This window comes from Lemur catta, chromosome 1, assembly GCF_020740605.2.
Source record: "Lemur catta isolate mLemCat1 chromosome 1, mLemCat1.pri, whole genome shotgun sequence".
Taxonomy (NCBI): domain Eukaryota; kingdom Metazoa; phylum Chordata; class Mammalia; order Primates; family Lemuridae; genus Lemur; species Lemur catta.
Window position 1 is genome coordinate 129,524,426 of NC_059128.1, and position 16,577 is coordinate 129,541,002.

General features: G+C 37.8%; 1 protein-coding gene across 1 annotated transcript in view; it reads right to left on the reverse strand.

The window, feature by feature from the left end:
- The window catches only part of CUBN (cubilin), a 227,505-nt gene extending 216,006 nt beyond the window's left edge, over positions 1-11,499 (reverse strand). The window contains exons 1-6 of the mRNA XM_045534123.1: positions 11,384-11,499; positions 10,856-10,985; positions 9,551-9,646; positions 8,948-8,986; positions 6,699-6,800; positions 5,954-6,057 (exon numbers count right to left, since the gene is read on the reverse strand). Of these exons, the coding sequence (XP_045390079.1) occupies positions 5,954-6,057; positions 6,699-6,800; positions 8,948-8,986; positions 9,551-9,646; positions 10,856-10,985; positions 11,384-11,496 (584 nt within the window). The 5' untranslated portion in view covers positions 11,497-11,499. The remainder of the gene's footprint in view (positions 1-5,953; positions 6,058-6,698; positions 6,801-8,947; positions 8,987-9,550; positions 9,647-10,855; positions 10,986-11,383) is intronic.
- Between the last annotated feature and the right edge of the window lie 5,078 nt (positions 11,500-16,577).

Below are 16,577 nucleotides of genomic sequence, written 5' to 3' on the forward strand. Positions count from 1 at the left end.
ATCAATAAGAACAATAATTCAAACTGTAAATCAACGATGTTAATGTGGAATTGCAAACCAGCAATGCAGATTTACTGGCTAGAGTCTTAGAAGAAAATTATTCTACTTTGCTCTAAGCAGTGGATTGAATACATATGTTATCTTGATACATACAGTGTCAGAGAATCATGACGTATTATCTGAAAAGCCTAGCACTATAAATTCTTCTGATATCATGTTATCAAACAGCATTTGCAAAGGTCAGAAGTCTATAAACCAAAGGTTACGGAGTTAGCTCAAGAAGGTAAAGGGAGAGTTCAGCAAGTCTGTTCATTGTTTGTCCAGCTAGACCTGTCAATAAGTCAGGTGACCTTGATTAAACCTGTAACCCCCAAATGCTCTCTAGGATTCTATAACCTCACACGCAATGTGATGTCTGCATCTCATAGTCTATGATAATTATTTTTACATTACAAAGGGCAATATGTCTTCTATTCATAAGTGATGTAGTATCATAATGACATTTCTTTCATAGTTACATTTTAATTCACAATAAAATGTGATAATTATCTAAGCTAGCAGTGGGTGCTCGTTGCCAGAAAATTTCAGTCCAATAATAATCAAATAAGCAAAGTTGTCTTCACTATAATTCTTAAAGTTGCTAAGTTAGCTTTATAATGGGAATTTGTGAGGTATGAATATGTGAGTTGGGGGAAGAGGGAGGAATCGAGCAGTCACAGAAGCCTAAGCTTATTCACACATGTCTGAGTACATCTATGGACAGCCAGGTGCAGAGGTCACCATTTGAGGGACTTGAGCAGCACTGGCAGAAAAAGCCCTAATGGAGAGAAATGACCGTCAGTGCCAGGGGTTAGAGACAAGGAACAGGGAGCACCTGCATGGCCTGGAACCATGAACTCACTTCTGAGAGTTCTGGGAAAAGGGCCATTCTAAGAAGCAAAGAAGCTCTTTTAACAATACACATTGAGCTATAAGCAGTCCAGCTAATGTCCGCGAATGACAACATGTGAATGACAGTGTGGGGAATTCGAGTTTGGCTGTTTGAGAAGCATCAAAAGCCACACTCTGGGCATAGGACTTTGCGTGCCCACGTGGGCCCCAGACACAACTGCTGGGGTGGCGCCTTTTGGTGGTTTCTAAGGAAGAGGAGATCGATGACTGTGGGCAGAGGGGGACAGTGGGAATGTGCAGGACACCATCCAAACACTCACATGCAGGGTGGCCAGACTTAGCAAATAAAAATACAGGATGCACAGTTAAATTGGAGTTTCAGATAAATATATTTTTTTGGTATAAGTGTGCCCCATGCAATTTACAACACCACTATATATTTAGTGTAAAAGCTGTTTCATTAATAACTATATTTCTGAGCACTCCAAGATTGCCTTTCTCATTAAGATGTGGTCACAGATGAATAATAATAAGTGATTAACCCTATGGAGAAATTCAATTATTCATTCCCTACCCTTGGCTATTTGTCGTTCCCTCATCTCTCTCCACTTTCCTTCTCATATATTTTTCTTTTCCTCTTCTCTCTCCCATCCTTACATAGAATGTTCTTACAGAGAATTTAATTAGACTCTTGAGGATTGTAGAATTTTAGACTATTTCATATCTATACTTGAGCATTTTTGATCCAGGAGGCTTCACTGCTAAAAGTTTATTTCACAGTCACCCCACACACCTGCCAAAATTTTTTTTTTAAATCTTCGAACCAACTGTTCCTAGCTCTCTAAGTCTGATTTCTATGTATGACAGATCTGAGTGTTTGGGACTCCCTGGGACAAGACTGCCCAGATTTAAATCCTTATTCTTCTTCACTATTCACCGCAGACAGTGTACTAACTCCCTCTGCCTCAGTTTCTTACAAAATAATGGTGGCAATCTATGAGCACTGTGTTCGTGCTGCAGTCTAAACGCATTCCTCTGTAGGAGCTGCTCTGAAATTTGTGTTTATCTTATCACTAAGTGCTTAACTATTGGAAAATGACTTAAGATTTGAGAGGAGATTCTGATTCATGGACTCGCAGTTAAACCTCTTCTCTTTATCTCTCTCCCTGCTATTGTCACTTGGAGATGAGTAGAAGTTAATCCTACACTCTTCTCCAAACAGCTAAAGTATACTTCTTTCATTCAAGCTTAGATAATGTGAGAAGAAAGAGAAAGGGAAGAAGGAAGCCAAGGAAACTACAGGCTTCCTTGCTGAAATCCTTAAAGACAAGTATTATTAATCCCATTTCACGAACTCAAATTGCCTTCAGCCACAGAATTAGTAATTGGCAGAAGATAATGAATAGAAATTTAGGTCTGTTTGACTTCTGCACTGTGGTTTCTCCAAGTGAAATTTCTATGTTCTGAAAGGTAGAGTTAGTAGGAAGATTCTGCATTTTTATGACTTTTTAATATAACAGTGTTTACATGCAAAATAAATTCTCAAAGTGTCTTGATATGGCAAAAAAAGTAATTATATACCTCCCTGAGTGAAAATAAAAGCCACATGTGATATTTTTAAAACTAACTTACCACCATTCCTGCTTTAGTTATTAGTTACTGATTTAGCAGAAGTCATTTTTGTAATGACCTTCTTTTGCTGATTTGATTCCAGCAGACCAGAGCTAAGCTTTTCTTTGAAAAACACTGCAAGTACATTTGGCAATTGAGAAGAGGTCAAATATAGTCATAGTTTAACTTGTGTTACAATCCATGGTTAGAGTCCATTCCACTGACTAACTGAAAGAGGTGATGAGTTTAATACCTAACTACCACCTGAGCTAAAACCAGATTATCCTCATTGTCTAAGCTCTACATGTTGTAAAGTCTAACAGGGATATGAATGGAAATAAATAAAAATAAAAGATGCCAATCATCATTGTGCTCCCGGAGAAACAAACAAGCTCAACTTTTTTTCTATGATAAAAAGCCTCCTAGACCTGAGCTCTAAGTATTCAACCTGCACTATCCATACATGGCAAGTTTGTATCCCAAGGGCTGCCTTAATCCAAAGCAGGCAGGGGAACAATAAGAATCAGTTCTTCAGAAGAAAGTGGCAAAATATCATTCTGTTAGCTGTGAAAAGCACTTGGGGACAAGATCTCAAGCTATAAGAATCAGTGGAAACATAATGTTTTTTCTTTCTCTACAATCATTATTCTAAAAAATAATTTTTACCAGAAATTTCCCTATGAAACAGGGCTTCCAATTAATTAGTGTTTGTGTCTTTTCAAGGGTCTTTACAATTATGAATTATTAACCCTGTTAAACAAAGGCTCATTTTTTTTCTCCCCAGGTAAATGGGCTTGAAGAGTTAAGGAAATCGAAGGAGGCCCAAGTCCAAAGCAAACTTTGCCCACTATGACCACATTTTCACAGGTCCAGAATATTCAGTGGCTCAAGTTTTCCTTTAGCAAAGTGTGGTTTGAAGTTTCCCAAAGGGGCTTCTAGCCTCAGTAAAGACACTGATTAACAAGGATTTAACCTCACATAATTAAAAGAAATCAGGAAAGTACCTAAATGTCCACTGTTCCATTACACACAGATTCCACAAAGCAAGAACTTAATCTTATGCTCATGTACATCTTTTTGTTTTCTTTCATTCCTTCTAAGTCTCCATCATATGCCTGAATTAGGGTATTTAAGGTGTAGATAACTGGGATATAAAGCTAACTTAGCAACTTTAAAAATTCAAACAACATTGCTTATTTGATTATTACTGGACTTAAATTTTCTAGTGACAAGATACCCACTGCTAGTTTAGGTATTATGTAATAATTATTCCATGTTGTTATGAATTAAAATGTGACTGTGAAAACAAATGTGACAACTGGAATTTATGAGGCTTCATAAACTATTTCCAAATAGGGAGGAACAGACCTGATTTAAATGCCCTTCTCTCTAATGTTGTACACCAAATCTATAAAGGGCAGAGACTAGAAATCAAGATCATTTCCACAGTTATCAGCACAGGGAGTTTTATTTTACAAGAGAGTGCAAGAGAGAATTCTATCATACTCTTACAAAGTTGAATCTGCCATTTAGAAATGCAGCTTTCAACAAATAAATGTGTCTCTCTCGCTCTCTCTCATATGTGTGTATCTGAACAAAGAACTCTAACCTCTGACGTGCTGCAACTAGTTGTGCATCTTAAAGTTTTTTTTTTTTTCTTGTCCATTTTTCAGGGAAAAAATATAATATGCTGAAAACAACAGCAGCAGCTTTGGCTTGGTCTGTGGATCCCAGACCACTTGCAGATATTTGTCATTCTGTTGGCCCACAAGACTTCTGGAGACAAGGGTGATAAAGGAAGCCCAGGAGTGAAATCTAATCTCCAGGACAGTCCTAGATGTCAGAAAGGTCGGAAAGTATAAGTGCTGGGAGTTGGGACATTTGTCACCGACATCCCCAAATAGCAACTCTCCCTGATAAATGCCCATAGGCAGAAATCAGGAGATAGTGTGTTCAAGGAAATGAAAGTCCCACATTCTGGATCTAGCCCAAGCCCCAGTGTTTATAAAAGCTCATTAAAATGAGAAATGAAGTCCTGAAAGCAAGATGTTCTTTAATAACATAATACTTAATTTAAGTCAGAAGTGGTTAATTTTGGTTCTTTACAATGATTGAATTCATAGACATATCTACCAGAAGTTTAAATGATTTGTGTTTATAACCTGGAATGAGCAAAAGTTTCAAAGATCAGATCAAAAGGACCAATTTAATGAAAAGGGAAGGATTGTGACTGCTTCTTTAGAAAATAGTGTAACAGTGACAGAGATAAAAACAAAATTACTGCACTCATTTTTGCTGGAAAGACCAGAATGGATATTATTAAGAGGGAATTGAAGAACAAGATAGCAGAGACTCCAATAAGAGAGCAAATAATTGCTCTTCAATCCAGTGAGATTACACCCTAGAGTATTGAAAGAATTTGTTCAAGTCATAACAGAACCAATTTCTTAACCTTTAAAAATCACAGAATATAAGAGACCAGCCAATATATGGAGAAAGACAATGTCTAGTTTAAAAGGTGATTTTAAGAAATTATACAAAAGTAAGTTTGACATTGATCTGCCATAAATTTTTGGACTTGATTATTAAAAAGATAACATGTGGACCAGCATAGCTTCGATTACAATATTCCTAGGGTACGATGGGAAACAGAGGCCCTGAGACGCCTAACTCAGCTTAGCAGGGGAGGGGAAGGTTTCATGGACGAGGCAATGCCTGAGCTGAGCAGCAGAATGCTGTGGACGAGCCATTTGACAAAATAAATCAGAAGGGAAGGTAGAGCCGTATGATGATTGTGGTCAGGGACCTTGTGGCTATTTGAAGAAAAGCAATGAGTGTTAAGTTACTTCATTCATTGAACCTCAGTTCAATGTTTGATCTTGTTATGGTCAACATTTTGACATAGCATTGAATGAAGCGATTCTTACTCAAACTGCGAGCTTGCTAATATATGGAATGAGCACAGCAGTGGTGCACTGGTGTGGCGGGGTGTCCCTTTTCTACTTAAAACCCCTCAGTGGTGCCCCTTCCATGCTCTGGCTCTTAGCAACGCTTCAGCTCATCTCACACCACGTCATCCATACTCTGTGCCAGTCACGGTTGCCTTCTTCCTGTTCCTCGGGGATGCTAGAGAAAGGATTTCTCGTCTATGGCCATACCACCGGAACATTCCTGCTCTTGTCTGATCTCAGATGCTAAGCAGGGTGGGCCTTTGTTAGTATTTGGATGGGAGACAGGATTTCTTTTTAGGGTGAGAGTAGAGGACTCAAACTTTTCTTCATCTAAGTAAAAACAGCTACATATGTTAAATAAGAGTCACATATTTCCCTGTGGGGTACCTAATTTTGCTGGTAAATACAGATAGTTAATTCTGGATGCTCTTAACTCTGAGGTGGTTTAGTCCTTCAAAACTGAACTTGATATTTACCAAAAAAAAAAAAAAAGTTGTTACCTGTAACTCCCCAATGTATTCATACAGGTGGCTCCATTCTGGCAGCTCAAGGGTGTTCCTGAGTAAATCTCACATTCGTTAACATCATCTGAGCAGAGATGACCCTGTGGTCCCATAAAGAAAACAGTCAGGTGCCAAAAGTCATAGCGGTATCTGGGGGCTAATATTCATTTGATATGTTTAAGGATTTACACATGGATGATAAATAAGTCCTAAATACAATAATACTAATATTAATCTCCAGTTATCCTTCCTCTGGAACTCAGATTTGACCGAATAGAATCAAAGAGCCCTTCATAAGATCATAGCAATCACACAAGGAGAATCCTTATCCAAACTGAGACATGTCTGGGAATATCTACTTAACAATTTTTTCAATGTGCATGTTGAGAAAATTTTCACCATTACTAGAAAAAGGCAAGAGAATTCACAACAGTGTGTCAAGATTCATTCAATACTTTCCAATGCTGAATAATTTAATTTAATGCTAACAGAAATATCGTGCCATTCCATGTAGTTATTCAATTAAGTGAACCTCTCCTTAGGATGGCTTGGCATTCGGTGGGTTATATAATCATACTCACCATTGTTTGGATTTGGGCATACATAGTGTAATTAATTCTGATTTGAGAGGCCACAGAATCCTAGAAACTTTGGATGGAGAATTAAATAATGCCTGTTTGATTCCAAGAAAACCCAAGATGCTGACTCACCATCACTTTTAACCAAAAACAAGGTGACTCACCTTCCACTGTGAGGGACAGATACAAAAAAAGGAGTCATGCAGATTGAGGCAGGTTCCACCATTTTGGCAGGGATTGCTGATGCAAGCTTTTTTTTCAACTGTCTGAAACAAAGACAAGACACTCAGCAGTAATAAAAGGCATGTTCTGGTGCAGGTGCATGTGTAGGGTCACATTTTACTCCTTGTCAATGAGGTCCTCCCCAGACTTTAAATCAATTACTTACGTTCTTCTTCAAATCAACTCTCTTGTGACAAAACAAGAAGTGTTTCCTCTTATCAGTCCTACTGATATTCTTTAACTGTTTACATGCTTTTAACCATGGGTGGGATGAAATATGAGGGGAGAAGATACTCATTTTACTCTTGGGAAAAGTATTGTTTACCTGAGAAATATACATCAGTGGACAAGAGTAAAGGTTTCAGGTGTGGAAATAATAATGGAGGTTCCTGTTGCACTAAGAAAATACAAATGGCAATTCTGGTTCTTTGAGCTATTATTCGTATCTCTGGTACCTCCAGGTAAGCCTTTGAAATATGATCATCTTTTGCCACCCCTCCCTCCTCTCCTGAGTGGAGATGATCGAACTCTTTTCACTCCAAGTCCCTCTGTTTGAAATGTGGCCAACTAAGATACACTCTTCACCCCGTGCTCACCTGACTGCTTTCAGACCCCAGTCACAAACAGACCTACTTTTGTCTGCACAACCTGGGGAATCTTACCCGATGTCAGCTAGCAGTTCCAATCTTAAAAGATTTTTAATGCCTTTGGGGGCAGAGAAAACTTCTTTAGAGGGGTCAAGTGATTATACAATGAAAGTTATTTTATTAATTTCACCGATAGTCTAATCCTCTCTTTTAAAAAGTTAAAATAGGGAAAAACTATTTATTACATTATAACTATTCATTACACACACACACACACACACACACACACACACACACACACACACAGACACAGTGACTTACAGAAAAAAATCTGTTTCCTTGGTTTTACAAATGAAATTGAGAGCCAGGGATAGTCAACTGACTCAGTACTATTTACTGCAAAGCTCATTCCTTCTCCACCTTTGTCCTAAATCAGGAAACTGTCCATGCGGGTGTCTCTTTATGGATCCTGTTTTATTCCATTTTTCTGTTTGTCTCTCTTTGTGCCAGTACCACAATTAGCTCTGCCCATCAAAGGACACTATTAAGGACATTAACCATAAACTCATTAGAGGTTTTTCTGTTGTACAAAAACAACATTGTCTGGGGACTTAAAAACTCAAAAGCCTATGGGGGCCCAGAGGGAATGAAATCAGTTAGCAGTCAGGAGAAAGACAATAGGGAGTGGCAAGGACTGTGGTGGCCAGAGAGCACTGGCCCTATCCAAAGGCACACAGGCATTCACATTGGGCAATCATTAAACACTCTTCCTGAGGGATGGGCCAGGGAGGACAGTCTGAGCTCACTTTGACCACAGCCTTGGTTCTTGACCTTTGGTAAGAATAATGAGCCGTCCAGGAGACTTGCAAACTCCAGCGCTGCCTTATTCCACAGCACTACTCCTGGCTCACAATAGGTCATCAAAGTGGAGAAAGGGAATATATGAACTTGTTGGCCAAACTTAAAATACCAAAAATAGAGGCCAATGCTTGAAGAATAATCAAAACAGATCAAGAACACTAGAGCAGGGATTCTTACCCTGGAATCCCCCTACTCTTGCAAAATCTTAAATATGGGGAGATTCTGTGCATTTCTCCATGCAAAAGGTTCTGGCTTCCATGAAAGTCTTACAAAAGGCCAGCTACCTACAAAAGGGGTAAGAAGCCTAAGTTTACATAGATAGACCAGTTTACACATATGTCGTAAAGTTACACAACATTTGCTCTAAGAAACTGTCCCTGTTTAATTACCAGCAAATGTAGTTTTAAGGAAATTTGGAATATTTTGTGATTCACCCCAGACTTCTGAGCTTAATGGTGACACGGTTAAAGGGTGCCTGTGAGGGGGGCACCCGGGGGCTGTGAGTTCAGGGTCAGAGACCTCACACGCTCAGTGACCTTGGGCTGGTCACTCATCTCTCTTAGACTCAGGTTCCTCACCTGCATCCTGAGAACCCTAAGCTGGGATAAGAATTATATGATGAGAAAAAGCAAGCCCTTGATATTAATCAACTGCCCGCCCTTAAAATGAGGATGCTGGCTCTATCAGTGATTCTAGCATATTCTCTGTAAAAAATGTTAGATATCTCATAGTATGGGACTTACCTGCTGTAAGTCTTGAAGTTTTCTCTCAAGATCCCCAAGCTAGCAGTGGGTAAGAAAAGCTTCAATTAGCTGGTTTAAAGGCATTTCACATGTGATGTTACACCCCTGCCATATATTGCTAACACCCTCTGCTAGGGACTCACTTCACCCATTTGTCCTGTTTATACTGCCTTTTCTCTCCTCATTCCTCTTCCCCTCCAGGATTCCCTTCCTTCCTATTCCCTTTCATCACATAGATTTCTTTTTTTAAAAAAGGTATTTTTTAAAAGAAGTATGATTCACTGAAAAGTTGACTCCCCTCCTCCGTACATTATGGGAATTTTCATAAATGTCAGTGATGCACCCACTTCCCCCATTGGAAGGTTGCTCCCAGAACTTGAGCAAGGCCTGCGTATGCAACAAACCCTCGCACAGCAATTCCTACCTTCTGCCATCACTTTTATATCCTCCATTAGGGCTGTGTCATTTAGGCAAAAGGCCCATAATCACAACACTGAATCTCTAAAGGGGATACAAAATTGATATATTCCCTGCAAAATGGTTGCTTACAAAGCTGAATTAAGGAGAACCCATTTGCTCTTATGATGTGGAAGTCGGACTCACCTTGGAGTTAAGCTGATGGATTTGACTAGATATATTTTGAGGCAGATCAATTGCATGCCTTTTTAAATCTGTAATATCGTCTTTGTTTTCCTGGATCTAATTTTTAAAAAAGGAAGAAGAAGAACACTGGTGAAAAAATCATGTATATCTTATAGGAATATAGTAAGCTTGAGTAGGAGTCTATTTTAAGTACTAAGATCTTGCCTATTATTATGAAAACCAAAACAGTGCCATGTATAATAAACATCAGACTGAAATAGCCATGGCATAATTCCACCTACTCTTTTTAGTGACACTATATCAATGTATTTTCCACTTGCATATTTTCTTATAATAACAGTTAAGGGTCTAATTAAGAAGCCTGGCTTGGACTCAGACCGTTTGGGTTTTATATCTTGGCTCAATCATTTATTGTGTGTCCTGGGCAAGTTACTTAACTGCTTCAGGGTTCCTTTACCTCCCTTATAAATGGAGTGATAATGAAGCCCACCTCACCGGGAGCTGTGAGGGTCGAGTGAGAGAAGGCACAGAAAGTGCTAAGCACAGTGGGTGGCGGTAGGAAGCTCTAAGTGATGCCGGCTTCTAACATTATAAGTGATACATTGGTGTGATGTAGTAAATATTGCGCACTGAAAACATTTAATAAGGCAGGAGAATAATTGGCCAATTCTGTTCTGTGGTACAAATAAACTTTCTCTACACCTTCAACTGGTCCCCTCCTTCCTCTTCTTTCAGTTCTACCCTCTGTGCCCTGTCTGAACTAGGGTACACTGCCCTGTACAGGGAGCCACTTTCTGCAGGCATTACTTGCTCTACCCACCATTAACCCTAGGTCACTGTGCTTCACAAGAACACATCTTACATCCAACTATGTTCTCTGTGCTAAAGCTTCAAGGTACACCAGGGAGAGGGTGAGGGGGTGGTTGAAGGCAGGTTGATTAATAGGTACAATATACAGTTAGACAGAAGAATTAAGACCTAATGTTTGATAGATTCAGTAGGTGACTATAGTTAACGTTAATCTATTGTACATTTCAAAATAGCCAGAAAAGAATAATTCGCATGTTCCTAGCATGAAGAAAAGGTAACTATTTCAGGTGATGGATATCCCAATTACCTTGATTTGACCTTTATACATTATATGAATGTATCAAATTATCACATGTACCTCAAAAATATGTATATCTGTTATGTATCAACAAAAATAATAATTTAAAAAGATTCAAGGTACAGATTAATATAGACCTGTTCAATTAATTTATTATATATATACAAAATGACTTGAAGATATTTCCAGTATATTACCTGATGCAAACATTCACTGAGGTCTTCATCATTTAATTTAATTTTTCCCAGGGATCCAGTTCTAAATTCAATGTTTTGGGATGACCCTGTAAGAAACACTAAATTTCCCCTCTCTGTAGCCATCCGAGGCCTATATAATTCAAACCAAAGAATTCATCAGTAATTAGCATATATAATTTTTAAATCAACACAACAAAGTTTCCCACTGAATAACTAACCATACACATCTTCACTTTGTGATCATCTCAACCAAACTGTCCTTACTCATCTGCCATTTCTTTCTTTGCAGATTTCCTGGAGATGTCTCCCAGTAATTGCATACTTGGATTATTTGCAAAATGACAAATGAATAATTTGTCTGTATGAAGGTAATTCCATATATCCATCTAAATTTTTTTCTCTGTTTGCTTTTTTGACATCATTTTTCTCAAAAAAAAAAAATCATACCTTTGTTTATCTGGCTATTTGGGAAAACCTGTGAGGTACTATCCCAGTCCATCAGCAGGAATGATCCATGTATTTACTTACTGTTGGAGATCAGTGTTTCTGTTTTGTTGCTGCAGCTGAAGTCCCCCGGCTTCACCATCTAATTCAGCAAGTGTCAATAAGGTAACCAAACTAAAAAGAAAAGGTGAGGACATATTCCTCACCAGCCTCCTGTCATGTAAGAGGGTGGCCACTCCAACCGAGTGTGGGAGTTTGGAGAACAGCAAACCAGGCAGGTGCACTTTGACCCATGGAATATCCTGTAACTTTTTCAGTTTTTCTTCTTTGCCCTAGAAGGCTATGTTATTTTTTCTTTCCAAGGGATGTAAATGATCTTAGATCTTCAGTACTCTTCAACTTGCGGGAGGTCAAAATCTACCATAACTGATGCACAACTTAATCATTATCTGTTTGACCTTTGAAACAGTAACAAGCAGCTTTGAAAACTGCGCACTAAAACAACTTTTGCTCAAGAAGTAGCCACCTTTCAACAAAAGTAAACTTGGTCACATTTATACCTTTCTCTGCTCCTCCCCTTCCTTGCCTCCCTTGTAGAGAAGTTCCAGTTCTGCTCAGTGCTAGGAAAACTGTATATCCATATGCAAAAGAAGTTGGACACTTACCTTGTAACTCATTCAAAAATTAACTCAAAATGGTTCAAAGATCTAAGTCTCAGAGACAAAACTACAAGTCTATTGGAAGAAAACAAAAGGAGAAAGATTCATGACCTTGGATTTGGCAATGATTTCTTGACACCAAAAGCACAGGCAAAAAAAAAAAAAAAGAAAGAAAGAAAGAAAAAGAAGGAGAGGAAGAAAGAAAAATAGGTAACCAAAAGATAAATTGGACTACACAAAAATTAAAAACTTTTGTGCATCAAAGAACACTATTAACACAGTAAAAAGGCAACTCACAGAATGGGAGAAAATATTTGCAAATCACATATAATAATAATGGGTTAAGATTCAGAATATACAAAGAACTCCCACAACTCAACAATAACAACAACAAAAAAAAACTCAATTTTAAAAATGGGCAAAGGACCTGAATAGACATTTCTCCAAAGAAGATATAAAAATGACCAAAAAGCACATGAAAAGATGCTCAACACCAGTAATCATTAGGAAAATGCAAATCAAAACCACAATGAGATACCACTTCATACCCTTTAAGATGTCTATTATTGAAAAAAATAAACAATAAATGCTGGTTAAGATGTAGAGAAATTGGAACCTTGGACACTGTGCGTGGGAATGTAAAGTGGTGTAGCTGCTATGGGAAACAGTATGGTAATTCCTCAAAATATTAAACATAGAAATAACATATGATCCAGCAACTTTATTTCTGGGTGTATACCTAAAAGAATTGAAAGCAGGGACTCAAAGAGATATTTGTGGGCTTTTCTTTGTTTGTTTGAGACAGAGTCTCATTCTATTGTCCAGGCTAGAGTGCCGTGGCGTCAGCCTAGCTCACCGCAACCTCAAACTCCTGGGCTCAAGCGATCCTTCTGCCTCAGCCTCCCGAGTAGCTGGGACTACAGGCATGCACCACCATGCCCAGCTAATTTTTTCTACATATTTTTAGTTGTCCAGCTAATTTCTTTCTATTTTTTAGTAGAGACAGGGTTTTGCCCTTGCTCAGGCTGGTTTCGAACTCCTGAGCTCAAATGATCCGCCTGCCTCGGCCTCCCCAGAGTGCTAGGGAGATATTTGTATAACTATATTCATAGCAGCATTATTCACAATAGCCAAAAGATGGAAGCAGCCCAAGTGTCTATCAACAGATAAATAGATAAACAAAATGTAATATATACATACAATGAAATATTATTCAGCCTTAAAACCATGGGAAATCTTGACAGATGCTACAAGGATGAACCCTGAAGACATTAAGCTAAATAAAATAAGTCAGTCATAAAGAAAAATACTTTATGATTCCACTTACGTGAGGTGCCAAGAATGGCTAAATTCATAGAGACAGAATGGTGGCTGCCAGGGGCAGGAGTAAGAAAGAATGGGGAGTTCCTGTTTAATGGGTATAGTTTCACTTTGGAAAGATGAAAAAAGCACTCATGATGGATGGTGATGTTTGCATAATATGAATGTACTCAATGCCACTGAACCATAAACTTAAAATATGACTAAAGTGGTGAATTTTATGTTATGTATAGTTTACAACAATTTTTAAAAATTGAAACCATAGTTAGGAAAATGGGATAGGAAATGCTTGCTATAGAAATTGTCTTAGGAACAAAAAGAATACCTTTGATGTGCCACCTAAAGTTTTAAATAGTATCTATATAAAATTAGTCCTAAAATAGACTGTGCAGTTGGTATTGTGACAAAATGTAACAGTTTTACACCTATTGTCATCGACCACTGCAGTACAACAAAAACAACAAAAATAGCTTGCAAGTTGCTGTTTACTTGAGCTGATACTGAGGTCAAGAGATGAGGGTTTTGTTGTTGTTTGTTTGTTGCAAGAAGTGGATCTAACACCATAAATGATATTTTGGGTTGAATACACTTCTTAACAGTTACAGTAGTCCAAGTCTCCTTTCTACCATTAAGCTATGTGATCAGACCACACCATTCAATTTAGAAGATCAAACAGAACTAATACTTTTTAAAAACTTCAAGGATCTAAGACACGAGTCAGAGGGGGAAGGAGACTTTAGGGGGAGGGTTTTGGTTCTAACTCCCAACATTCTTGGGCAGTGACTAGAAAAATGGGGGAGGGGAGCTATAGGAAGTTTGAATACAGAAAATAAATTTTTTAAAAAGAAGAAAAGGAATTTATTGGAGTGATAGAACCAAGGGAGAGGACAGATCTGTTTTATGCTATGGCCCCAACAAAGTGATTTATCCCTGTCTCATTATCATTAGTAGCTACTACAATTTTGAGCTCTTGCTATGTGCTAGGCATTGTATTGAGTGATTTATATAGATTATATCATTTCATCCTTAAAACAGATGAGGAAATTGTTTTCTAGAGATTAATTTTTACTCAATGTCTCCACATCTTTACTATCCACTTCTAATTCACTGAAACTTAATTGTATTTGGTTCCATTGAGCTCATATTTTTAGATACCTAATTTGTGCCAGACTCTGCTATGCATTGGGTATGGCAGTTAATAAAACACACAGATTCTTGTCCTCAAGGAGTTTGAATTCTGGAGCAGAAAAACAGACAGGAAAAAAAAGTAAAGAGATAGATGGACAGGGTGGTTTCAAGGAATGACGCTGAGAGGAACATAAGAGGGTGATGTGACACAGAGGGACTCAGGAGAAGGGACATACTTATAGTGAGTGGCCAGGGCGGGCTCACAGTCGCCAAGATCTGTGAAGCCTCTGTCTCAGCTCCAGGAATCTTTACTTTTCACCATCTCCGTGGGACCCTGTATGACAGCTGTGGAATCTATTAATACTACTACTTTCCATTCTTCCAGCCGGATGATACGGCTCGAGGGCACGGACCACTGATGTCCCACTGATTCTGTGCCGAGAGTACAGGATGGAAATGTGCTACACCTTGGTTGTAATATCAGCTGTTGATGTGCTCGAACTGCCCATGAGAACACAGACCATTATGAGAAACTGAATTTGAGGAACTATAAAAGCTCCACTCTAAGAAAACTACCATTGTATTGGTTAATATTCATGCAGTTATGTAGTGTCTTTGAGGACAAGGATGATCATACAGAATAGCATATATTGTAATACCTTGTCTGGGATATTCAAATATTGACTGCTTTTAGATTTTTTTTAAACCTTCCGAATTTCCCCTAAGTCGTCTTTTGTGTCTGGTTATTTTCATTCAACATAATGCTTTTTCATCCACACTGTACTGTGTATCATTAGCTGGTTCCTTTTTATTATTGAGCAGTATTTCATTTTGTGGCTATTCCATAGTTTGTTTATTTATTCATCAGCTGATAAACACTTGAGTTGTTTCCAGTTTGGGACTATTATAAATAAAGCTGCTACAAACATTTATGAACAGGTCTTTGTGTCAACATATGTTGTCATTTCTTTTGGGTAAATACTAAGGAGTGGGATTGCTGAGACATATTGTAAGCATATTTTTTAACTTTATTAGAAAATGTTAAACTATTTTCCAAGACATTTGCCCATGGTATGTATGAGAGTTCCAATTGCTCCGTGTCCTTGTCATCACTTGGTATTTTCTAGTGTTTTTATTTTTAGCCACTCTAATGGGTGTGCTGAGGTATCTCACTGTGATTTTAATTTATGTTTCCCTAATGACTAAAGATGTTGGGTATTTTTTATGTATATTTGTATGTCTTCTTTGGTGAACTGTTTGTTCAGATCTTTTACCTATCTTTAAAAATTATAGTTTTTTAAATTGAATGTAAGAGTTCACACAGTCTGGATACAAGTCCTTTCAGATATATATTTTGCAAATATTTTTTTCGAAACTGTGCCATGTTATTTCATTTGCATGAGAGGATTTTTCAAGAACCAAAATAGGTGAGAAACAAATGACTACTTCCTGAGTGATTCCACACCATATGTTTCCATACAAAAATCTGGGAAAACTAAAGCTATATTCATAGGAAACAGATCAGAGGTTGTCTGAGGCCAAGAGTTGAGGAGGAGACTGACCGCAAAGAAGCATGAGGCATGTGGAAGGGTGATGGGAATGTTCTATGTCTTGATTGTGGTGGTGTTTACATGACTGTATAAATTTGTCAAAACTCATAAAACTGTACACTTAAAATAGATGATCTTTGATGGAAGTAAATTATAACTCAATAAAATTGATTAAAATGATTTATCTTATATATTTATAAACATTTCCATATATAAAGATGATATAATACTAATGTTGGCATTCAATTAAATGCTAATAAAAGATGTCCAATAGCTTTTAAATAAATAGTTACAGGTGAAATTTATCACAGTGATCCAGGTTTGTTTGAAAGCTTAACAACTTGCTATGGGAGTAGAGAGAAACCTTGACAATGTGAAATATTTGGCAACTTTAGAATAAGATAAAATAGGATGGGTTAGAATCTTCCAGCACAAAAGACAGTTCAAACTCTCTGAGCTCTGAACATAACTATTTTCTTGATTACATTTTCCTAAAGATCACTGGGCTCAGCAAATCTTTCTAGTGCAGTAGAAGAGGTCTCCGGCATGATCATAATAAGAACTTCCTCTTTTACAGGATTTTCCTGTTTTATTAATGTGTTTATTATTAAACAAAGTACA